This window comes from Coturnix japonica, chromosome 1 (genome assembly GCF_001577835.2).
Source record: "Coturnix japonica isolate 7356 chromosome 1, Coturnix japonica 2.1, whole genome shotgun sequence".
NCBI classification, from domain to species: Eukaryota; Metazoa; Chordata; class Aves; order Galliformes; family Phasianidae; genus Coturnix; species Coturnix japonica.
The window spans coordinates 94,702,738-94,726,814 of NC_029516.1; the positions used below are offsets into that span (position 1 = coordinate 94,702,738).

Here is a 24,077-nt window from a genome sequence, read left to right on the forward strand (position 1 = left end):
ATTAGCAGGCCAGACATAGGCCATATAAAGGAAGCCCTTTTTTGATTGAGGAAGAACTGAGCTAAAGCAGAATGAAGTGATTCATCCAAGGTCAGCTGTAAACCAAGAACTACTCAGCCTTATCTGGTGCTACAGATACAAGATGTTTGTGTTGTTCTTGTCTGGTATCCTTTCCATAGCAGCATGGAATCTTTTAAGTTTGGAGAAGACCTCTAAGATCACCCAGTCCAACCATCAGCCCACCCCCACCATGACCGCTGCCCACGTCCCTCAGTGCCACATCCACACGGCTCTTGAACACCTCCAGGGACGGTGACTGCACGACATCCCTGGGCAGCCTGTGCCACTGCAGCACTGCTCTTGAGAAGAAATTGTTCCTAATATCCAACCTGAACCTCCCCTGGTGCAACCTGAGGCCATCTCCTCTCATCCTATCACTGTTAACTGGGAGAAAAGGCCAAGCCCACCTCACCACGACCTCCTTTCAGGTGGTTGTACAGAGTGATGCGGTTTCCCCTGAGCCCCCTCTTCTCCAGACTGAACAACCCCAGCTCTCAGTAGCTCCCCATCAGACTTGTGCTCCAAACCCCTCACAGCTTCACTGTCCTTCTCTGGATGCCTTTTGCTGCAGACTGGATGTCTCTGGATCCCCAGCCCTTGCTGATGCAGTTCAAATGTCGCTTTTCATAGGAAGTATTCAGTATCCCCACTCTGAGAGGCCTCCTGCTGGCACAGTTCTGCGTTCCCTCCTCTCCTGAAGAAGAGAACTTCGATTTACTCTGCGCAGCCGCCATCTCAGGGCTGCGGTTAGGCCTAATCTCGTGTCAGCGCTGCGCACAGGCGGAGAAAGCGAACAGAAGCCTCTGACCGCCCCGGGAGAGATTTTCTCACATCGACCACACGCGGCCCATACCGGCACAGGGCTGGGCCCGCGAAGCACGCACGCACCCCCTGCGGTCGGGCTGCGGTGCCTCGCCCCTGAAGGAACGCTGCTATTCGGCCACAGGCGGTGCCGAGGGGCGGGCTCTGCTTTCACGGGAGGAGGAGCGGGGTGGGCCGCCGCCCCAAGCCGCTCTCCGGTCGCGCCTGGCTTCCCTTTGGCGGCGGCAGGCAGACCGCGGCTGTGAGGCGACCCCTCAGGCCCGCCCGCCGCCGGCCCCGCTCTTCGGGCAGCGGCAGTGGCCCCGCGGCCTCGGCAGGCGGGCGGGGCCGGGGCGGTGTGGCGCTGCCGGCCGGGCCATGCCGTGGCGGGCGCTGCTCCTCTTCCTCATCGGCATCTTCCTTCAAGGCCCGGCCCGGGCCTCGGGCACAGGTGCGTGTGGCGGTCCGGTCCGAGCAGCGCGGGATTGAGTGCTCGGGCTTGGAGGGGCGGTGCGAGCGCGGCGGGGCCCTCCCGGGTTGACCTCACCTTGGCTGGGCTGGTGCGGGCCGCTGCCTTCCCTCGCCCCGCACGGGCGCCTTCCTTAGCCGGCTCTGCGGGTCCTGGGAAAGCTCGTGATGCGACACTCGATCTATCGCTCCGCTTTCAGCGCGTGATTCGGGTTCTTGACGTCGGGTCGGATTTAGAGTGTAAATGCTTGGCCGTTTATTTTAAGCTGGAAGTCCGTACTGGGCTAAGATAACGTGGTGAGCTTTTGCCGCCTGGGCAGAGCCCGAGCTCGGGGCTGAGGATGTTTCTTGGGTGTATGTGCCAGCAAGAGTGGCACTGAAACCCTTGGCTAGGCCAGGCTGGGTTGGTGTCCCACACTGTAACTTACGGCTTCATGCTCTGCAATGTCAGAGCTCTGACTTGCGGCCTAACGAGCCAGCATGCAGGAGGGAAGAGCCTGAGGGTTGTTGGCTGTTCAAGCAATACCACATCCAAACTGGACAGAAAGGCAGGACACAGGTAACCAGCTGAAATGTGAACTGTGCTGCAGAACCTCTTCCCAGCACAGCAGTAAGCGCTGTGTGGCACGTGGCAGCTTCATGTTCAGCTACAGAGCCGTAAGTCTGAGACTGCTGTCAGTGTTTTCAGAAGCGGGTAGGGGAAATCATCTGCATCCGCATGCTAATGTAAGGCAAAACAACAAACATGTGGTCCTGAGAGCAGAGAATATGAACCAGCTTCCCTTATCCCTTTTTTAAGAGGGAGAAAATAATGCTGCTGCTGGTTGTATTTTGTGGTGGCAGCCTTGAGTTGTGTACAATTAATTTGGAGTGTCAGACTGCACAGATTGCTGATGGTGTGAGATACCCCGCCACATGCCAGACCAGAGCTGAGGTTGCCACAAGTGACTAGAAAGTGAAAACTTTTTCTCAAATGACAGTTTCTAAGTAACCATTAGAGCACAGCAGAGATTTTAATAGCTTGCCTAGCATTTGTGATTGTGAAGAATCGCAGTTTGCAAAGCAGGACGGTCCTTTTGCAGTGTGATGTGGTGTGTGTTTATTTAACAACACTACACAAAAGCTTGAGGCTAAGAAACTAGTAGCACGCCTAATTAAAACTTGAGGAGCGTAACAGGTTGTTTTGTATTTGGGACTTAGGGCTTAACGCACGACTTTTTGTGCAGTTTCCTTCCTGTGTGTGAGGGACTTTAAGATCCTGCCATTACGTCTCTCCTGAAAGGTAGTTGAATATTGTAGTAATTGCTTTTGCTTCTCATTTTAGAATCTTCTCCAGATCTGCCGGCACCAAAGAACGTAGCAGTTTATTCCTCTAACTTTCGTAATTCCCTGAGGTGGTCTCCTGTTAAAGTGGATGGAGGCTCAGTGTCCTACACCGTCCAGCTTAAAACGTAAGCAAATGGTTTGAGAAGCGACCAAACTGATTTTGCTTTAATCCAGTAACAAAGTTGGTTTAAAAAAAAAAAAATAATACTAAGAATGAAAAAGCATAGAAATGAAAGTATGAGCTGCTTATTACTGATGTTTCTGTGAGTATCCAAAAGCATCTTCTGAAGACAGAGGTTCTCGTAGCTTCTTGTGTTGCCGCTGCACTGAGTAAAGACTGAAGACCCAAAAAGCATCCAGAAATGTTGCGTGGTTTCCAGTGTAATTCTTACCTTGATGAATTCTCCCTTGCTCTTTTTTTTTCCCCAGTGCTGAAGAGATGCAGGAACTAAAAAGGCTGTAGAATAAATGCTTGTGAAAGCAGTTGTTTTGTTACATACCCTATTCTTAGAAAAGCCTTCTAGGTATGAGGGATTGTATTTTAGAGCTTTGATAGCTGGTCATCCTGCTGATGCTTTATTTAGCCTTTGGTTTGTGTTACAGAGCTGCCTACAATCACTGGAGTGAGATAAACTGCACGCGTATCGCCCAGACTGAGTGCAGTTTCCTCCAGTCAGCCAAGGCACGTCGCTGGACCGTCGTTCTGCGAGTGAGGGCTGAAATGGGGCCAAGAACTTCAGCCTGGGTGGAAACGGACCCGTTTGTGGCAGAGAGAAACAGTAAGTGTTATTTGTGATGCCAGTACGTCTCTCTAGGGAGACTTGTTAAGCGTTCTAGGATTTTATTACTCTGTTATGTGAAAGAGCTAAATGAGAGATCTGTAGGTGCTCGGTTAGCAAATGCTGCAAGGTCTCTGTGTATCGCTAGGAATTTGATAGCCATCAGTTCCTCTGCAGTGACATTAGCAGCGCATTCCTTCAACAGGTATTGGAAACATGTTTCTGATGAGTTTCCTTGGATGGTCAAGCCTTGTAAGAACTACAGCCTGTGTCACATGCAATTCTGTTGTTTGTGGTAGTTTCTGTTGAACAGATCTCTTTTCTAACAATTCCAGGCTGTCCTGCCTTTGCTATGGTGCAGAAGGGTGAAGGGCATACTTTAAATCCTATGAGATGTGCAGACAGTCATGTTACTGTTCTTTGTGAGATCTGCCCTATTCCTTGCTGTGATTGGTTTCAGGATTTGGAGAAGATAAATGTTGAGTTTTAGAAAACCCCTTAAATAGTAGAGAAGCAGGAGAATGGGTTAACAGAGTCTTTCTCCTGTACTTTGTGATGAGTAATGGTGCTCCGTAGTGGGAAGAGTCTATTTTCCCTGATAGTAAAGAATGCAGGGCTAAGGAATTGCCAGAGTCCTGAGCTGAAGACTACAATTGCTGTATCCATAGCTTGTGATGCAGGATTGTTTGTGCAGGAGAAGGGTGGGATCCCATGTGGGGTTAGGAAAGCATTAAGTAGATGAAAAAATGTTGTGTTCCCTTTCTTGAGGAGGAAAAAAAGAGCTGACATTCAGTGTTTGCTGAGTACCATAAGAGTATCTAAATAAAGCTGGATGTAATCATAGAATCACAGTACGGCCTGGGTTGCAAAGGACCACAGTGATCATCCAGTTCCAACCCCTCTGCTATGTGCAGGGTCGCCAACCACCAGACCAGGCTGCCCAGAGCCACATCCAGCCTGCACAATGTAATACGTAATGTGATGAGCTGTTCAGCATCCCAGAGGTTCACTGCTCTTTCTTTGTTTCTTTTCAGCTACTATTGGACCTCCTAAAGTGAACAGTGTGATTGTAAGCTCTGACTCTCTTCTCATTAGTGTCGCACCTCCTTTTGGACCTGAGGCAGGTTACCTTTTCCACTATCATGTGTCCTACTGGGAGAACACAACAATTACTACTAAAAAAGTAAGAATTCTGATTTGTTTTGTTTCTATTGCCTGTATGACTAAGAGACGAGTCAGCATTTCTTGTCAAAACAACTGATATGGAGGAAGAGAATGAATGTTTTTTTGAGAGCAGAGGTCATCATTTGGTGGCTTGAATGTAAGTTAGTCTGGTTCTGGCACAAGTAATGCACGTATTACAGAACTTTCACAAATAGATCACACTGCAGCTCCAAGGAGAGAATCCGCACAGTGTCAAAGGTGGCTTTAAAATAATATTTAGATTCCAAAGTTTGTTTGGGCAATTTGAAAATTGTGGGACGCTCTTCCTCCTTTCAGGGAATGTTTGTGTAGGCAGCTTCAGTGACAGGCTGCTGATGTCTGTGCTCCCAGGGCAGAGAAAGGCTGTAGTTCTTCAAAACATGTTGTTTGCAGCCGGGAAGAGCTGTCCCTTATTTGCACCGAAACTTGGTGGGTTTGACCTACCTCACTGTGTGCCCCTGCCACTGCCTTTCAGAAAGATAAAAGTAAGAATGAAAAAGGAAGAAGAATCACAAGAGTGTCATTTTCAAGCTGACTGCTGAAAAACAGAAGCAGGGGAAAAAAATCATTTCAAGCCTTCTGTGTTCTAAAGGTCTTGCTAAATCTGAAACGCCTCCACTTCCTTCCTCCCTTAGACAAACATGTGTTTTTGACGCGGAATCAAATGTTTGAAAGTGAAGTGAGATGTCACTCTTGGAGGCTTTTGTAGGCTTCCTTGAAGCCGTCGCGGGTTAAAAAGATCAGCCTTGGTAGGAGCATGGAGGTTTTGTGCTGCCCATCAGCTGTTTTTCCCCCCCGCTGGAAAAATAGTGGAAGCGCTGCAGTGTGCTTCTGTCAGCCTCTGATGGTGAAGACATTTCTCATGGCTCCCTTTTCCTTCCTCCTTCCTGCCTTGCATTAACTGCCAGAGTTACAGCAGCTGTGTGAAAGCATCTGGCAGCTTGGTGTGGTTGAAGTCAGACCTTGCTGTTCATACCCTTGTGGGTAGGTTTTACGTGGTTGGGCGTATTTAATTTAAAAACAAAGAGATTTCAGATACATCTCAGCATTCCTGCTTCACCGTATTTCATGATTTCTCTTGGCACATTAGAAAAAGCTGAGTAAAGAAAACCATCCTTTCTTTGAATGACAGACTGCAGTAAGGGGAGGAGAACTGCACTGAAGCCAGGCTCTGATTCTTGCAGTAACATACATATTCTTTTTTTCTTTTCCTTTCAACAGGAGATAAAGACAGTTGATACACTATTCAAAATTAAAGGCCTGAAGCAAATGACACTTTATTGTTTTACAATCCAAGTAGAATTGATGGCATATTTAGATTTCCAGTTGCTTGGACTGCAAACAGTCCCGGAGTGCTACAGAACAACCATCAGTGGTATAAACCTGTTTTTGTTCTTTTTCTTGTATGGTGGGATGGGTGTAGGACTGGTTACATACCTGTATTTGTCAGGAGTATTAATAGATACCAATCCATAATTGTCGTTAATGGCAAATCAGTAGGTGATGGTTTGGTCATTAGTTGATGGTCTTTGTTACGCTCTTCCAGCTGTCCTTGTCCTCAGTCACTGCAGTTTCTGCTGCCCCCAGGAACCAACCTGGGCAATTTGATCACAAGCCGCTGAGATGTGATGTTGGAGTCAGCGGTGCTTCTTTTGCTGGAGAGAATCACATGTTCTAAAGCCCCTGGCATTAGTGGCATTTTGCTGATAAAAACCAAAGGTGGAAGAAGGGCAGATTGCATTCCCTGCATGCCTTCCACCCACCAGCATGTCGTGTAGAAGCTTGCATTAGGCTGTGTGCACAGGGGGACAGGCTGGTGATTGCTGTATGGAATCACCACCAAGCTACTTCTCAGCACAGGTGTTTGGAGTGCATCTGTGGTAGGATGTGACCTTAACCTTGGAAATTTGATTGCCACAGACAGCACATGTCAGCTTGTTGTATGTTGCTTTACATGGGCTATATACATATGAACCTGCCATGTGTTCTTTTTCAGAGGCGGCCAAAGCTGGATATATTGTCATAATATTTCTGTCCATCGGTCTGCTTTTAATTTTCTTAATAGCGGGTTTATTTTGTTTATGGAGACACCAGAAAGCAATTAAATATTTGTCCAAGCCACCTTTGAGAATCCCATCACACTTTGAAGAGGTACGTGTAGACAAGTTGTTTCTCTTCCCCCTCCACCTCCTCTTGCAGGAGACAGTGAATCCTGGGACTTTTTCTCCTTCCAGCTGACACATTTCTGTACTAAGCAGCATTGTCTCAGTCCTGTTGAGCTTCCTCTTTTTAAACAGGAAATAGTCTTCAAGCACAGCTCTCCATTTCAAAGTTCTCACTCAGCATGTATTCCATATAGAACATTCCTAATGTTGCCCCTGAAACACAGGGTCTGTTTAGTAAGCAGGAGACTACATGGAGTTAGTAGGAAGAACAAATCCTTTTCTCTGGCTTCTTTTCTTATTTTTCCTTATCTTCCTTTCTGTGATTAAAAGTTTCCTATATTCAGCGTGACACTGATAATTTTGGAGCGAAGGAGACGAAAGGAAAGTCAAAGCAAATAGTAATTATAAGAGAAGAATGACACTGTGGAGTTTTCTGTTGACAATGAAAGGTGCAATACTGATTTATCTCATCTTGCACTGAACAAGGCAGAATCTTCTCTCACTTGCCCTGGCAGTGTTCTAACAAGCCGTCAGTTGCCAGATTCCTGCAGCTACAGGGCATGGCTCCAGCAGTGTAATAGGAAAAAACTCTTCTGTGGCTTGTTCTTTTGTAGAACTTTGACGTGTTGTCTAAAGATAAGCTTATCAACAATATGTAATGTGGGATGTTTTCAACTCACTTAAATGGATGTCTGCCATATTTCTTTCTGCAGAAAGAGAACTGACGTGTTTTTAACCTTTGCATTATTCAGTTCTTATCTCCTATACAGAAATCCAGAATAAAATAAATATATGTTTAATTAGTGCTTTGCATTCTGTTCTAAACCAACTTGCCTATAGCCAGTACTGCTTGCTCTGTCTCTGCAGCTTCTGAAGTACCTGTTCTGTGGATCAGTAGCTAACCTGTCATTTCTGCCATTTTCCAGTATTTGAGAGACCCGAGCATGCCTCACTTGGAGGCGTTGGAGAACCATGATGAAGATCCCGAAGATTCTCTAACAGTTGTGTATACAGGAGAAGGAAGCAGCGCATATGGTGACATGTTGGATGGTAACACTTGCTCACGCAGCAGCTCCAGTAGCCGTGATGTGACATAGGGGTGGCACCTTTGTAAGAACACCTGTATCCAGTTATTGCAGAAGCTTTTGCCTGCAAGCGGTGCTGCTCAGCTCCCACCAGGACAGACAGTGAGCCCTGGACAAAAATGCAGCCACTAACAAATCCTGAGCAAGACTTGGCTTCCTGAGAATTATGTGGAACCTGGGCCTTTTTTAAAGCAGTTTCTGTCGTGCTACAGCAGCAGCAATATTCTTTCTGCCACGGACTAGAAAGGTGGAATTTGAAGGTGAAACGAACACTAAATTGCCTTAAGAAAGACAGCTGGCTACAAATGACTGTATCATCATCGTACTTCCCTCCTCCTCCCCCTGAAGCCCAGCTTTGAAAAATAATGGCACTTTATTGTAGGACTGAGTATAATGAGGAATTTTTAAATTACTTTATAGTGGCTTTTGTTTTGTTACTTTATTTGTGAAGTCTGTATTGCCACTCACTTGAAGTGTATTATACCAAACCAATATGCTTTCCCACATAGTTTTAAACGTGCCTTCCATGACTGCTAGAAAGAAAATGGTACTCAATCCCCCTCATTATGAATACATACAGAGAACTACTTCAAGAAAGGCAAAGGGTAGTTAATTCCATTCCCCCTTGGGTCTGTGCATCTTTATACAGTGTTAAAAAGCATTAATCTGTACCCGCAGTGAGACAATCATATCCTTCACAGCAATAAAACCTATTTTGCTCAGAAGTTATATAAAATATGTTGCTACTGGTCAGGTGCTAACAATCTCTTGTTGACTAGAAGCCCAGTTCTGCAAGGGTTGTGGTTTCAGTACCTCAAAGGAGAAAGAGCAGATTGCAAATTAAGCCTTATGTCATAATGCTGTGGGATCTGGAAGGTGTCTCATAACACAAAAGTAACCACTTCTATAGTAAAAAAAAAATAAATAAATAGGGTTATTTCATTAAAAATGTGACTTTTTTTCATGTTTGATACAGGTTGTTTTAAAAAATTAAAATGCTTGGTTGTTTGCATGTGGCTTGCTCAGATACTTAGACCTACTAATGGAGTCTGCTGCTGCCATGGATACAGGTTATCAGTCAGTGCCACAGCTAGAAGTTATCTGTCTCAGTTCCTGCTGTTCCCTCCCTTCTGGGGGCACACACGTGACTAGTGACAAAATTAACCAGTATTTCCCAGAAGCTCCCTCAGTCTGTGTCCTATAAGAAGTAATCTAATCAAGCACCCTGCCAAGACAGTAGAGTTACCCGAAGACTTTGTCAGCTTCAAGCCCCATTAAGAACTTGCAAATCAGCCACAAGCTACAGGGTTAACTGCTCCCTCCTTTCATCTGTATTTCTGCACGTGGTACTGTACACAGATAACCACAGGCTCCCCACAGGAACAGCCTACATGCGTAACACAGGACATAAATAGCTTTTTAAGCACCTCAGGTGAGTATCTGTCAGTACAAAATAGGACTTGCTAAGTACACTGTACTGCAGAGACTACATCCTAGACTTCTTTTACAGAGGGTTACTTAATATTTCTAAGTTGTACAAATAGGCCACCGAAACAAAAACTGTTTGGGTAAACTCAAAGATAAGCTTCATGACGGCCAACTACAGCACGGCAAGGCATAACCTACAATGTGCAACTCCTGATCTTCTTGGACTCTGCTGGAATGATCCCTGGTGTAAAAGACCTAGGGTTACTCTGAATAATGTTCATACATGTTCATGTTCTCTGCATGCTTCTTACACCAAATGTATTCTGAACTTTGGAAGAGAAGCAGCTTCCATGCTGTCTCTTAGCAGCAGCTATGCAGATAGCAAATGAGCTTCTGGCACAAAACAGAGGTAGCCTCAGAAAGAAGCTCATTGCCAGCTGGGTTCTTTTACAAAATAAGTTTCTGAAGTGGAAACTTGCAATAAGGCACCTTGAAGAGTTCTTCCAAAGTCAAGTGTGTATCTCAGATTGTGCTGTTATCTTGACCGGGATTAGTTAGAAGCAACCTTTGTTTCTCACGTAGTAGAAAAGCCAGCAACCATTCCTGAGCTCCTGTATGAGAACGTGGGAGACAAGAAAACAAATACTTTGGTTTTAAATATTAGGTTTTGCAAGAGTCACTTAGAAGTCCGTACCACTTCAGCTGTTCAGTAGACTACTACTGCCCAATTATCTGCCGATGTTCATTATTTGGAGAACAGAAGATAAAGTTTATTGCAGTTTTCTGGAATTACAACCAACCAGACAATGTATGTACAAAGCTGCGATTAACACCAGCAAATATATGGTAACTCACTGCAGGATGACAAAATGAGCATGGAAGTTAGTCTAGCCAGTAGCACAGTTTCAGCTGCAGCATTTGCTTCATATTCTGTCCACTGGGAAGATTCCCACAAGGGAGAAATGAGATTACTAACAGTATGCAGTAACCATGCACGTAAGTTACATTCTGAAGTTTAATGCCATTTGGTCAGCAATCTTGATACATGGGAAGTTGTAAAAGCTCTCAGATACAAGGTAGATTCAATTGCTTTAAAAACACATAAAACTTACAAGGATGTGACCAACAGCAAGATGAATACACAACATCAGTCCAAAGCCATAAAACACTGCTGTTCTCCCTTTCTGTACACTCCGGCTAGAAGAAAATGGACTTCAATAATGAAAACGCTCCTATAAAACACCCTATAAAATAACTTTTGGATTTGGAATATAAACACATTTTAACTGGGGCAAGCGACAGTCCTAAAACTGGCAATTCTTTCAAGGTAAGACTGGTAGCAATAACGCAATCTGCTATATTGCCATTTGAAACACTCACCTGTTCTATTACCTAAGGTAATATGTAGGTAGCAGCAGAACTGCTCATTTCTCAACAAAAAGCTTCCCCCGAAGAAAAGCTATTTGAGCATAATTTAAAGCTGTCAGTCTGTTTCTCACCTATTCTTTCTATTCCCTAAAGACAATTGGCATCAGCTGCAGGGTTTTTAAAATTCTAGTTATCAGTAAATACAATAAATATTGATTGGCATCTATTACACTGAACAGCAAGAAATACATTCTGTGCTGCTACCAAATTTCATTTGTGCAATGGTAATCAAGTACAGTTGGATTGGTCATGCAGAACCTACTTAAAACAGGGTCTTGTTTAAAAACTCAGAACCTTTTACAAAAATATAACTGGCTAATTGGAAATAACCGTTCAGAAACATATAAAACTCAACCCTTAACTCAGCGTACAGTAGGATTTACCCTCAGGAAATGAAGGGTCACTTCAATGAGCTACAGCTCCCCTCCAGGTGTACAAGCAGCACTTAACAACCAGCAATAGCTCACCTATGCATAAAGATACCAACCCCTTCCATCCCGCTTATTCACTTGCAGTTCAAATGAAGTCTCTCACACGTGAGAAGGTTTGGAAGATCGAATCTTAACAGTCAATGGAAACTCATGTATTTGAAGAAATAAGCCTGAAGATTTCAGAAAGCCTGACTTTCCCTTTTTAAGATATATACAGTCATATGTACATATTCACAAGTCTGTCCTATGAAAAGAGAGAGCTTATTACAGAAATCGTAGTTTGTCTCAGTTCATACAATTTAGAGAGCAAAACGAGAACAAATAAACGTAAATATCTACATACAGAGTACAACAGATCAACTATGGAATAGACAATGCTGTATCTGATCTCTCATCCCCATAGCTCCTCTGTTCTTCCGAACTTGTAGATCAGGGTACTAAAGAAGAAAAAAGAAAAAGGGGGGAAAAAAATAAATGAGGCCAAACATAAAGTGGAAAAGTGCATTTTAATAGTTAACATACAATCTTACACTGTTTACACCACAAAAATCAGTGACCAGCAATCTTAACTTCTATTCATGTTAGCATCTATTTTTCTGTTTCTATTTCACTTAATATACATGACTAAAACCATGACATCCAGCTGAAGCAACTGATCAGCAAAATAGTAACAAGGCTCGCAGTAAAATTCCTCTTATAAGGTTGGATGCAATGCCATGAATAATACTAACAATAATAATAATAGTAATAATAATAATAATAATAATAATTTTTAAAAAACTTTAAGGAACAAAACCAAACATTATTTCCTTCCTACTCCTTACCGTGCTTTTTTCCTTATAAAGAAGGGCATGGTCATGCTAAATCATAAGACAATAACTAGTGAGGGAAATGGGAAGTATCATCAACAATGGGAACAACAAAAAAAAGCAATGAGAGATCAAACAAACCTAACGCATGGACAATTAACTAGAGAAGAGAACTAGAATAGACTGAAGACTTCAAATGAGATGAAACCATTCTCAGAAGTCTGCATCCATCAGTATCTCGCCACTGTTACGAAATATTCAAGAAAAAGGCAATAGCATATCTCACCTATCGCTGTAGGACAGATGCCAGGGTATTTATTGTACAGAGATGATATTGCCATTATCCATTATGTCATAGACACTGAATACTTCACCCAGAAATGTGTCATTGCTTAGTCATCCAAATTCTAGTCCAGAAAGAACTGGACTAACAAGGCTGGGACTGTTAGGTGGATAAAGAATTGGCTGTTTGGCAATAAAAGAGAGGTGGACACCAGGGAGAGGGAGGTGATGGTCCCCCCTCAACCCTGCCCTTGTGAGGCCCCATACACAGTACTGTGTCCAAGCCTAGGGCTCCCAATACAGGAATAAGCAGAGCTGTAGGACAGGGTCCAGAAGAGGGCCATGAAGACGATCAGAGGGCTGGAGCACCTCTCCTGTAAAGAAAGCTTGAGGGAGTTGGGCTTGTATAGCTTGGAAATGAGAGGGCTCCGAGGAGACCTCATTGTGGCCTTCCAGTACTTGAAGGGCACTTACAAGCTGGAGGGGGACTGACTTTTTACATGGTCTGATAGCAATAGGACAAAGAGGGGAAAGTTAGGTTAGATGTTCAGAAGAAATTTTTTACTTAGAGGGTGTGAGGCGCTGGAACAAGTTGCTCAGAGAGGTTGTGGGTACTGCATCCCTGAAGGTGCTCAAGGCCAGGTTGGATGGGGCCCTGGGCAGCCTGAGCTGGTAGGGGGCAGCCCTGCCCATGGCAGGGGTTGGAACCAGATGATCCTTGAGGTCTCTTCCAACCTAAGCCATTCTATGATTCTATGAACAAGAACACAAATCTCTGAACTGTGCTCTGCTTCTGAGAAGGGGTAAATAAAGAATTGCTTCTAATCACTGTAGCAAACAAGGTAGTAATGGTAGCAGACTAACAAAAGAAATAATTGAATCTGTTTATAAAATTACTAATATCATCACATCAGTTATCTGTATCATGCCAGTTTACTCTGTGATCCAAGTGATCTCTGCCTCACATGCTTCACTCCTCAAACAAAGGCCGGAGTGAGTAATTAATTGAAATACGGGGGGGTTCTGCGCTGTGAGCAGAGCTCCACATTGTCAAAGATCAAGTCTGGTGTCAGCTTTGGTTAGAAATCATTTTCCAGAGGTACCTGTGCAGATAGAAGCAGGTGTGTGCAACACTCCTTTACAAGGAAGGAAACTGACCCAGGTATCTTACCTGAAAAATATCAATGCATTCTGGAAAAACACTGCTAATCCAGGGTAAACATTAGTGTCTGCAAAGTAAGTAACAAAGGAAATACTAAGACTTTTTAGTACAGAAAAGGGTATCTAAAACACTCATCACCAACAACAAAACTAGGTGGCACTGCTCTAGCAAGCACAGACCACGCTTCCATTCTTCCAGATTTTCTGTCTTTCAGCAAAAGTATTTCCTATATCCGAAAGTAAAGTTCAATGCCAGGAGACAATCTGTAATTTTTAAAACACTTCTAGATTTCAATCAAGAGTTTGGGCATTGCATTTGGTTGCTTTTTGGTTTTCTATTGTTTGTTCTTAAAACAGTACTTGGTAGCACTTCCTGAATAACAATCACAGCTACCAATGTCTGTATTTTATACAGAATGCTTGTACAACTGGACTGTTTAAAATGGTTCAATGTGGTAGTTCCTAACTTCAGTTTCATCAAGCAGTGCTCAAATCCATACAGAAAGGGACTGTGAAGGGTCCAACAGATTAGATTTTCATATTCACAACCTTTATGAAAATAAAGCTCATAAACAAACCATATCACAAGATATATACCAAGCTGAAGCTTGAATACTTCACATCAAACTTGATGATACCTCCGGAAAGCAGTGAAGTCCATTTCCAAAACTAATCAAGAGAGAAACTTACTCTGTGTAACATATGCTCCAAAAAGAATCCACATTGAAGCAATCAGTGAACCAAACATCAGCATAAAGCCAATGAAGAGCCAGACACGAGCACCTGCAGGAAACATTAAAACCTCTGAGAATCATGTAGTACACGATTCATAGTGACACATAGTGACATCAGACACTGAAGGTTCAAATGGAAAGGGTTGAACCCTGTGTAAAGGATAAGATCATCCAAAAATTGTCTTCTCCAATAAAGCAGATAGGAGGTGGATATTAGCAGTTACCAGAGATTTCTCCTCATCTGAAGGGAATGCCTGTAACATCATTTATCATACATGGAGTGAACTACTTAAGAGGTACACTGCCAAAACTAGTTTTTCTGAGATAAGGCTGGCATTCCGATAAGGTACACAAAACAAACCCTTTTGGTGTTTACTTCAGAAAGGTATTTTCAGACGAGTGAAATCCCCTCATATACTCAGTGAACCAAGAGGTCCATTTCTCTTACATGCCATCCTCCTCAAGTAATGGTCAAAGTAGATAATGAATTGAAATGCTGGAGACCCTGCACTGTGACACACTGCCCACATAGAAAGAAGGGTGGTGCCATTGCAGATAACCAACTTGCTCACTCATGGTAAAGGATAAAATCTTTATGTGCAAAAATTTACTCCAACAGCCTTAAGAATGAAGCACAGGAAGGCATCGTAGTCTCGGTCAAAAACGAGCAAATCCTACCAGATTTCCCATTTCCATTGCCATTCCAGCCAGCATTATTTTAATTTACCTGTTCTTCCTAAGCATCCATCACTGTAGCTGTCTCCTCTCACCTGTGCATTTGATACAGCATTTATCCTAGGAACAAACAAGTGTGCAGATTTCAGGTTATCAGTTAAAAATCCTAAGCACAAAGCTGTTATTTATTTTATAAAAGGTGTAAAAAACTCTGGAAGAATTACTGACATTCTGTACAGTCACACAGTATTACATCACCCTTAATGGAAGGATCCCAATTGGCCTTCAAGCAAAACCTATATTCCTGCTGAAGTTTGACTTAAACATTCAGATTAACAGACCTATAAGCTGAGAGACCAGAACTGCCATTTTTTAGGTGACTGAAACATCCCTGGGCATTTTTTGGCCGTCTGTTTAAGTTTCTAGTAGCTCTAAAGTCACTTTTCAGGAACAATAACAGTCAGTAATGCAGTGGTTTCATGATTCTAAGATGCTTTTTGATGCCTCTGCTTTGCAATGAATAGCACAAATTCTCAAGCAAGACACATCCTGTAAGGGGGGATCATTTATTTCCTTAAATTACACTGCTGAGGAAGAAAAACAAACTTCAAAATACCAAATAACAAGAAAGCTGTGAATAACCCAAAGCACCCTTTTTTCTCTCCAATAAAAACTAGTTTCTTCTCACTAAAGCCTATTACTTCTCCCTCAAGCCTGCCATGTTAACATCTTCACAGCAGATACAAGATTACTCAAAAGTAATTTATAACAAAGTGATTCCAAGTTTTATCGTATACATATGGCCTAGGAAAAACAATCTTTAACAGCTCATATTTAGTACATAATGAAAGAACTTCCTTCTATATCCACTTACATGAAAAAAGCTAGAGTTGAAAACACCCCGCAGGTATGGAACGCGTGGTTCATTTGTTCTGGCTTAGGGTAAACTACTGCAGCATCTATCATTATCCACCAACCTGTGAAAAACTAGAAATAAATAACACCACTACTATGAGGCAAGAAGGGTATGGAAACAGAGTGACAAAGCACATCAAATGTTCATGTACATCATTTAATCTTCCTTTATCAAATACAAACAGAGAAGGTGACTAGCTTCAAGTCACACTAAACGTTTGATAAGCGAGTTCTGCATATACCTTGAAGTGGATGCTTTCACTGAGGTGCTGGAGAATTGGTTCTGTTTCTACTCAAATTACATCTCAGCCTAAGGCTGATTTCTCTGTACTACTTTAAGGACAAGGATCCGAAATATAACCTGTGTATAACATAATTACTTTTGCCAAAACTCCATTTGGAATTCCAATCTTTTTTTAAAGAAGAGGACCAGTATATTACTACTGGAATCACAGAATGGCCTGGGTTGAAAAGGACCATTAATAATCATCTAGTTTCAACCCCCCTGCCATGGGCAGGGTTGCCAACCACCAGACCAGGCTGCCCAGAGCCACATCCAGCCTGGAAAATTAGATAAAATGCAAATTTACGTGATCCATTAAAAAGATGGCTAATAGTTACACTTGGGAAAAAAAAATCCAAGAAATATGCTGGATCAAGGTTCAGTTACAGCAAAACTGCACAAAAATAACTGTTGTATTTCCACATTTGTCAGCACAGTTATGACCCAGCTCCTCTCACAGAGGATCGAACACCCACATATTCATAACTTACCAATACACCCGCAACTATGGAAGCAATGGCATTTCTTCTTTCACTCCAGTCAATACACTCACATTCTGGCCACCGGAAGTTGTCCAAGAATCCTGCCATTTCCTTCCAGATTAGATTGCCCTTCTTGTTCTGCACTTATACATGAATTCTTCCATTAACAGCAATGTTCTGAGTACCTGAAACACGGCCAAAAATGCATTTAGCACAGAAGAGTAAAAACCTCAAGATGTTTGACAAACTGTCATGAACAGACTTTAAAATGCATATTTTTTGCAGACGCATTCCACACACTATACAGCTCTTCTACTGAGATACATTAAACAGAGCAACCTACCTCACAAATAGCGCTACAATATAAAATCAGCACACAAGCACTGCGCACAAGGCATCATAATCGAAATGTAAATATACTGTGCATTTGTAACATGTAGAAACAAAAGCGGGAGACAAAAAAGAGCAAAAATATTTCACCCTAAGTTTCACCACTGAACCGTAATCCTATCATTGGCAGGTAAAAAAGAGACACATGGCAGGACTTCACATGCAGAGCAAGAACCTGGCCCTTGAGTCTGACAAAGGAATCTTAGACAAGATACCCTTATTTCCTGTCTCCAAACAAAAAAGAGAATATGTGCCCCAGTGGTGCAGTGGTAGGAATGCCGCTTGCAACACCGGAGACCTGAGTTTGAATCCCCCCTGTGGTGCAAGTGGTAGAAGTGCCGCTCTGCTACACAGGAGGCTCGAATCCTGGGGGTTGGACTCGATGATCTCTAAGGTCCCTTCCAACCCGCACGAGACTGTGATAGTGTCTTTCTAGCGCAGTGGAAAAGCGATCACTTCAATGAGACAACTCATACCAAGGGTAAGGGACATCCTCCTTTGCAGGCGGATGATCAGTCACAGATCTCTAACAACAGGAAGACAAAAGCAAAGTTCATCAGTGCTCCCGTGGCCCTTCCTTGTTTTGCACTCTTACAACGGTTCCATATGTACTTGATTTGTTCCTCTTCAGTCCCTGAAACTTTTATCTTCCTCAAGCAGTAATCTCTACTCTTCCTGCCAGAATCTTTCCCGCTCATACACCCACAACAGAATGCAGCTTATGGATCCTGTCACTGTCTTCATTGTGGACTATACAGATCATGCCCTGCAGTACAGCTGGCCACAAGCTAACATATGTATGCACATAGTACATATATGACATAGTAAGACCCCTTCAACTCTACCAAGTCAGTCATGACAGACTTTACAGATAACATACATGGTACAAACCTCACTTACTTATTAAACACTTTTAAGCACTAAGTTTAAAAACAAAACAAAGGCATTTTACTCACTTGAAAAATCTGAGACAAAACCTCCCTCAGTTGTCTTGAGGATCAAACAGTTTTCACATCTGCATTAGTGACAAATGAGTGAATTTGTCCCTCCTTGGGGACACTAGTGCCCGAGGAGGCTGTGGATGCCCCATCCCTGCAGGCATTCAAGGCCAGGCTGGATGTGGCTCTGGGCAGCCTGGTCTGGTGGTTGGTGACCCTGCACACAGCAGGGGGTTGGAACTGGATGATCATTGTGGTCCTTTGCAACCCAGGCCATTCTGTGATTCTAGTGCTACATTGATTATTTTTTTTAATATATATATTTTTATATACATTTAAGACACAAAGCAGCTTTCTACCAAAGGATATTTTACCAGAAATACTGGCTTACCAGCCTACACTTTGCTTTAGCTTCAAATTTGTGCTGAGAAGAAAAACACCTCGATGATGTGAAGAGATGAGATAAGCACTATCTGCTGGCAGTCTTTCAACAGCAAAGAGCTGTAATTGACCGTACAATTTTCCTGTTTCACTGGAATGGCAGACATTGGGAAACGCAGCGCAGTGTATTTGCAACGCAACACAGACAGTAAGTTTGGAGGTATTGCTACATATGTCTAATGCTAGAAACCAGCTTTGATTTCACAAAGAAAAGCCAGTGGGAGAGTAGGCTAATGGCAGTAAGTAATGGGGATAAAGGACCCGATGCCCCTGCCCTTTTTCAGTGTATAATGTAAACATTAACTGATAACATGCAGAACTCCGCAAAGGAGTCTTTTACACAACTACCTCAGAAGAGTTCCACTCCAGAGTAAAAACATTTGTCTCATTATTTCTATAAGTCTGCATGTGTAGAGACTTCACAGACACACAAGTAAAGGCAGTGATGCACCATCCTTCACTATTCACCATTTCTTCACTAGGAGAGTGGTGAGGCCCTGGAACAGGCTGCCCAGGGAGGTTGTGGATGCCCCGTCCTTGGAGGTGTTCAAGGCCAGGTTGGACGGGGCCCTGGGCAACGTGATCTAGTAAATGTGTATGTTTGGTGGCCCTGCCAGGCAGGGGGGTTGGAACTACATGATCCTTGAGGTCCCTTCCAACCCGGGTCATTCTGTGATTCTTTCCTGTGTGACTGAGTGCTGCCTCACTCCATGCCCACCACACAGACATTCCTCTCTGTGAGAGGACAGCACTGTCCCTGACCAAGCAAGATCAAATTGGGACTGAAGAATAACAGGGACAGTTATAGCTGTGGAAGAAATAACATTCAGTAGGTACCAGCACCTTGGTTAAGACAACTAGGATATCATTCAGGTGAATGAGGCAAAACAGCAACATACCACATGAGGGCTGGAGCATAAAAGTTTCTTCATCAAGTTAGGTTCTCTCTTCTAAAGGGTCTGGATCCAAGTGAATGAAATGTGAAAGCAGTGAGAAGGAGGCACAAAAAACCTGCACAGGGAGAACTGTCTTAGACTACAGTGCTACCAGGCTCCAAAGAACAGGGCCTGCTATTTCCAAAACAGAAAGCAAAAGACAGACCAGACGAAGAGCCACTGAAAGCCATGAGGAAAACTGTACTCCTTCCCTCCTTCCTCAAGGAAGGAGAAAGCACCTTCCACAAGCTGTTGGCTGGAATACGCTTTAAGCCATGTATGTGCAATATGCAAAAACCATTAGAGGATAATCAGCAGTCACTGCAAGGACCTTATAGTAGCACTCCTACCCTGCTCTGTGCCAGTGGTCCCCGCTGGACCACTCCCCCATTTCAGCCACCACGTGCAGTTTCACTTTCAGTTTCCCACACGCAATTCTGTATTGTCTGCTTTTCAGGTATGGCACCAAAAGAAAGGACACAAACTTTCAGATTAATGAGCCTAAAGCTGCACGGCCAAGGTATCGAACGGACAACGGCCCCCACATCCCTCAGCACGACACCCAGCTACAAGGCGCTGATCGCTCTGTTACCCCACGGGACTCAAGCCCCCCACAGCGATGACAGAATCACAGAATTATCAAGGTTGGAAAAGACCTAGAAGATCATCTAGTCCAACCATTACCAATACTTCCCGGCTAAATCATATTCCTCAGACCCGAGCCCTGAGGGCGGCCTACAGACCTCCCCGTCCCCGCTCCGAGCCGGGCCCGTGCCTCCACCAGAAGCTCCCGGCAGCTGTGCGGGCAGCGCGGCCGGACACCGCACCCGGTGAGCACGGAACCGCCGCTCGCTACCCCGGCCGGGACGGACGGTGCCGGGCCGGCCTCCCCACAGCAGCGAGAGGGGACGGTGAGGAGACGCGGAGGGAAACGGGACCCGTTGATCGAAGCATGAGGACGGAGCGTGCGTGTCCCAACCGCCCCTTCGCCCTCCCTGCCCCACAGCCCTCCGCCCCACACCGCGGCCAGAGCGGGAAGCGGCCCCGCACGTACCCCCGTCCTGAGAGAGACTCTTCCGCTTGCCGGGGGGCGGGGCACAAACCCGGGCAGATCGATGAGCGACGCGACCCTCCACCAATGGGAAGTCGGCACTGCACGTCACTGGAGGCAGTGATTGGGCGGCTCCTCTGCCCACACGCGCGAGGTCCCGCCCCCTCAGTATCCCCGGGCGGGAGCGGCCGTGTCCCCTCAGGCCCCGCCGCCCTGAGCACGGCAACTCGCATCGCTTTATAACCCTAAGGATGGACGAGGCGGCACCGCTATAGACACAAACTTCAAACAACCCCGAGCACATACTATCCATCAAATCTGCCTGGCACAAAAGGTTGGATAGCCGGGCTGTACAGAGATGAAGGCAAAACGCAGCAGTGACATTGAAACAGAGCTGCTCCATCCCACATCCAGTGCAAATATACATTTAAATTACCATTGTTTGTTGGTTTCTCTTGTTTATTTTCTAATCATCGTTGTAATAACTATTGAAAAAGTGGCCTTTACACCTGGCAGCTTTTCATGCTGCAAGGCTGTAAGTGCCGACAGCAAGGTCTCATCTGCTCCATTATAACCAAGTGGCTGTAAAAGGAGCACAAATCCATTCCCAACGCTGACTCATCCATTACGGCTACTTCAGTATTTAAACTGCTGATACTTCCCTTCACAGACAGCCAAGATGGATTCCACCCCAGTCACATTTATTGCAGTCTGGTTCCTATTTACACCCGTGCAACAAATCCAACTTACAATTAGCTCTTTGCACATCGGTCACTGGATTCATTTGAACAGCAGTTCATGTCCAATTCCTGTAATGAGAATTAAAAGCTGATCTTTCTCAGCCAAGGGACATTTAAACAAGGAAGGATAAAGGTCAAAGTAAAGGGCATGGACACACTTTACTTCCCCTTTGTCCTCTCAGTGTTTTACTTACGCGTCAGTTTCATGTTACAAAGAGATAACAGCGCTGCAGAAGTCATTAAATTATACACCGAAAAGTTAAGCACAAATTTTGACTTAAGCAGAAGGAAAAAAATGAGCTTCAATAGGATAACTGGATTCACTTGTTCCTTAGCAGCATTCACAAAGAATTAAGGACCCACAAGTGAACATCAGACCCCCCCAGTTCCTTTCAAGCGGTCTAACAGCCAGGTAGATTTTATATTTGCAGTGAATCTGAAATTTCCCTCATGCTACAGGTTTTAGTTATAAAGTGCCTTCAAAAGCTGGACTAGAGGTGAGCCACTATGATGTTATTTCAGTGTAGTATTGAACCACTTCAGTAGAGAAGACTTCCACCCAAACCGTTGAACACCTTCCCCTTCATTTTCCTTTGTGTCGTAACCAGAAGCCTCTGTGTTTTCCATCGAAGCTTCGTAAGTCTTTTGTGCTCGGATGATTTCTTTGTCAGCACTGAAGTGCACCATTTGTCTGCTCAGAAGAGGAACAACTAAATTGAAGCTGTCGATCCTTTTGTTTAACTTCCTGATATCCTCCGCAAATTGCTCGCAGATGTGATTCCATTCCTTTTGCCTACGCGACGTCATGGGCTCTCCCAGCTTACTCCTGGATACCACTATGCTCTTTCTTAATCGCTCAATCGTTTCCCTGATTTCTTTCTGCAAGAGGATCCATTCCGGCTGGTATCCGTTGTCTATCAGAATCCTGTTCAGGTTGTGAGTCATAGGATCGACATGAGGACAATCCGAAAACTTCTGCAAAGGTTTTCCTTTCCCGCTGAGGTTGTCGAAATCACCTTTTGCCATTGACTCCTGAATAAGGTCCTCCACCAACCGTTCAACTGCCTGAGTTATCTTCACTTTCTTGCTCTGTCTCACATCTTTGGCTTTCATAAGGTCCGTTGCAACATACTGGCTTTCAAGCTTCCGCGCACGGTACGCCAGCACTTGCTCAGTAGCACGGTCTACTCTGAACTGCATGTACTGCTTTTCTCTTTGGCTTGGTGTTCCGTAACCAACACCTTCAAAACTCAAGTAGTGCCTATGCTGTGGCGCGTTTGATTTGAGCTGGTCTTCCTCCTCCTCCTCTTCCTTATTCTCACTGGATTTCTTTTTGTTTGCCACATCGTTAAGCACAACTCTGTATGCTTCTTCTACCTTCACGAATGCTGCAGAATCTGCTGTGATGGAACCGCTGTCTGGGTGGTATTTTTTAGCAAGACTCCGATACGAATTTCTGATATCATCGACTGAACATCCTTCCTCAAGCTCAAGAATTTTGTAAGAGTCCTTGATATCCCTTTTAGGTTTGTAGCCTGACAACATTCTACCACCACAGATGTAGGAAAATGGCTTCAGGCTTCTGGGAATCATTGCTTGATGTACCATTAAATGATGTCCTATGGTGTTAGTCAGCATCGTATAAAACCACTTTCTAGTTCTTCAGATGCAGATACATTATAAGCAATGACCTACAAACACATATTAAATATGTTCATGTCAACTCACACGGTTTTTTCAAGTCTTATCTTGTTATATCATCTGAATCAAAGAAATCCCTACAAAAAAAATTCAGACCAGTATACAGCGTTCTTTCTTTTGCAGACTAACAGCGAATTCTGAATTTCTTGTTAATTTCTACTGAAGTCGTAGAATTACGATATAAATGAAAATTAATTCACAATACAGCTTTCTCCTGTCATAGCAACAGCAGCATAGGTTTGTTAAGCATGTCTTGCTTCCCAAAGGGTCAAAGCTTTACTGCCTTTCCACAAACTCAGTGCAACATATACTGGAAATATGCTGTTCATTGCTGAACTACAGTGAACAACTCTAGTTCCCTCAGCTGCTCACCATCAGACTTGTGCTCCAGACCCCTCACAGCTTTGTCACCCTTCTCTGGACAAGCTCCAGGGCATCAATGACTTTTGTAATGAGGGGCCCAAAACTGAACACAGCCCTCAAGGTGCAGCCTTACCAGTGCTGAGTACAGAGGGACAGTCACCTTGCTGGACTTGCAACACAGCACGGCATGTAGATCACTGCTTTCTCTCTTACTAGGTGGTTGGTAAAGATAATTTTGTTCCATTTGTCCTTAAAACCCACATACCTTCCACTTAAGCAGAATGACCATAGCATCACAGAATGGCCTGGGTTGGAAAGGACCACAATGATCATCCAGTTTTAACCCCCTGCACTGTGCAGGGTCACCAGCCCAGGCTGCCCAGAGCCACATCCAGCCTGGCCTTGAATGCCTACAGGGATGGGGCATCCACAGCCTCCTTGGGCAGCCTGTTCCAGTGCGTCACCACCCTCTGTGTGAAAAACTTCCTCCTAATATCAAACCTAAACCTCCCCTGCTCAATTTAAAACTGTTTTCCCTTGTTCTATCACAATCCACCCTTGTAAACAGCCGATCAATGAATAATCCCTTGAAATCCAACACCTTGATAAGAAGCAGTTTCCCCTAAATCTACAGATTCGATTTCAATGTTCTCGTCCTTCCAAAACGGGGACTTACCCCCCAGGACCCCTCTAACTACAGGTTGTGGGGACAAGGCCGATGCCCCCACACCGAGGCAGCAGCAAGGCCTAACCCCGCCCCTCCAGCTCCCAACGGCCGACCCCCAACAGGCCGCGAGCACTCACTTAGAGAGCCCCCATGTGCGCTGCGACGGGGGTGATGTAGGACGGGAAAGTCACCCCTCGGCACGACGCCTCACCTCCTGCCCGCCGCCTCCCCGCTCCCCTGCCCCGCTCTCCCCGTCTCGCTCGGACACGTCCCCGCCGCCCGCCGGGGGGAGCCCGAGCGCCGCCGACAGTTCTGCCGGGAGACATGTGACCCGCC

At 44.5% G+C, this 24,077-nt stretch overlaps 3 protein-coding genes across 9 annotated transcripts; 1 reads left to right on the plus strand and 2 right to left on the minus strand.

Annotated features, from left to right (window-relative positions):
* The first annotated feature begins 1,078 nt into the window (after positions 1–1,078).
* IFNGR2 (interferon gamma receptor 2) lies at positions 1,079–8,899 on the plus strand. The gene is made up of 7 exons (XM_015881700.2): positions 1,079–1,312; positions 2,654–2,780; positions 3,259–3,434; positions 4,469–4,617; positions 5,859–6,012; positions 6,634–6,788; positions 7,729–8,899. Exons 1-7 carry the CDS (start codon positions 1,240–1,242, stop codon positions 7,897–7,899), a joined length of 1,005 nt encoding a protein of 334 aa, XP_015737186.1. The 5' UTR covers positions 1,079–1,239; the 3' UTR covers positions 7,900–8,899.
* A 286-nt stretch (positions 8,900–9,185) lies between these two features.
* TMEM50B (transmembrane protein 50B) lies at positions 9,186–23,966 on the minus strand. 4 transcript variants are annotated; one of them, XM_015881732.2, is made up of 8 exons: positions 20,274–20,355; positions 16,525–16,700; positions 15,710–15,822; positions 14,888–14,955; positions 14,117–14,209; positions 13,437–13,494; positions 11,518–11,611; positions 9,186–9,926 (listed from the first exon to the last, which is right to left on the minus strand). In XM_015881732.2, the coding sequence occupies exons 2-7, from the start codon at positions 16,621–16,623 to the stop codon at positions 11,566–11,568; spliced, it is 477 nt and encodes a 158-aa protein (XP_015737218.1). In that variant the 5' UTR covers positions 16,624–16,700; positions 20,274–20,355; the 3' UTR covers positions 9,186–9,926; positions 11,518–11,565. The 4 variants fall into 4 exon arrangements, with proteins under 4 accessions (XP_015737218.1, XP_032304664.1, XP_015737196.1 ...); XM_032448773.1 differs by lacking the exons at positions 9,186–9,926; positions 20,274–20,355 and adding an exon at positions 23,879–23,966 and having other exon boundaries at positions 10,064–11,611; XM_015881710.2 differs by lacking the exon at positions 9,186–9,926 and having other exon boundaries at positions 10,064–11,611.
* Positions 20,951–24,054, minus strand: DNAJC28 (DnaJ heat shock protein family (Hsp40) member C28). 4 transcript variants are annotated; one of them, XM_015881688.2, is made up of 2 exons: positions 23,953–24,054; positions 20,951–22,701 (listed from the first exon to the last, which is right to left on the minus strand). In XM_015881688.2, exon 2 carries the CDS (start codon positions 22,646–22,648, stop codon positions 21,524–21,526), a length of 1,125 nt encoding a protein of 374 aa, XP_015737174.1. In that variant the 5' UTR covers positions 22,649–22,701; positions 23,953–24,054; the 3' UTR covers positions 20,951–21,523. The 4 variants fall into 4 exon arrangements, with proteins under 4 accessions (XP_015737174.1, XP_015737152.1, XP_015737160.1 ...); XM_015881666.1 differs by having other exon boundaries at positions 23,879–24,020; XM_015881674.2 differs by lacking the exon at positions 23,953–24,054 and adding an exon at positions 23,751–23,821.
* Between the last annotated feature and the right edge of the window lie 23 nt (positions 24,055–24,077).

Bases quoted from the DNA above. Each gene is read 5' to 3' on its own strand.
- IFNGR2 (XM_015881700.2), top strand. From the start codon at position 1,240: ATGCCGTGGCGGGCGCTGCTCCTCTTCCTCATCGGCATCTTCCTTCAA. The intron at 3,435-4,468 runs GTAAGTGTTATT...GTTTCTTTTCAG, and splicing joins GTTTGTGGCAGAGAGAAACA to CTACTATTGGACCTCCTAAA. The intron at 6,789-7,728 runs GTACGTGTAGAC...GCCATTTTCCAG, and splicing joins TCCCATCACACTTTGAAGAG to TATTTGAGAGACCCGAGCAT.
- DNAJC28 (XM_015881688.2), bottom strand. From the start codon at position 22,648: ATGCTGACTAACACCATAGGACATCATTTAATGGTACATCAAGCAATG.
- TMEM50B (XM_015881732.2), bottom strand. From the start codon at position 16,623: ATGGCAGGATTCTTGGACAACTTCCGGTGGCCAGAATGTGAGTGTATT. The intron at 15,823-16,524 runs GTAAGTTATGAA...ATTTATTTCTAG, and splicing joins CCATAGTTGCGGGTGTATTG to TTTTTCACAGGTTGGTGGAT. The intron at 13,495-14,116 runs GTAAGTTTCTCT...CTTACTTTGCAG, and splicing joins TGGAGCATATGTTACACAGA to ACACTAATGTTTACCCTGGA.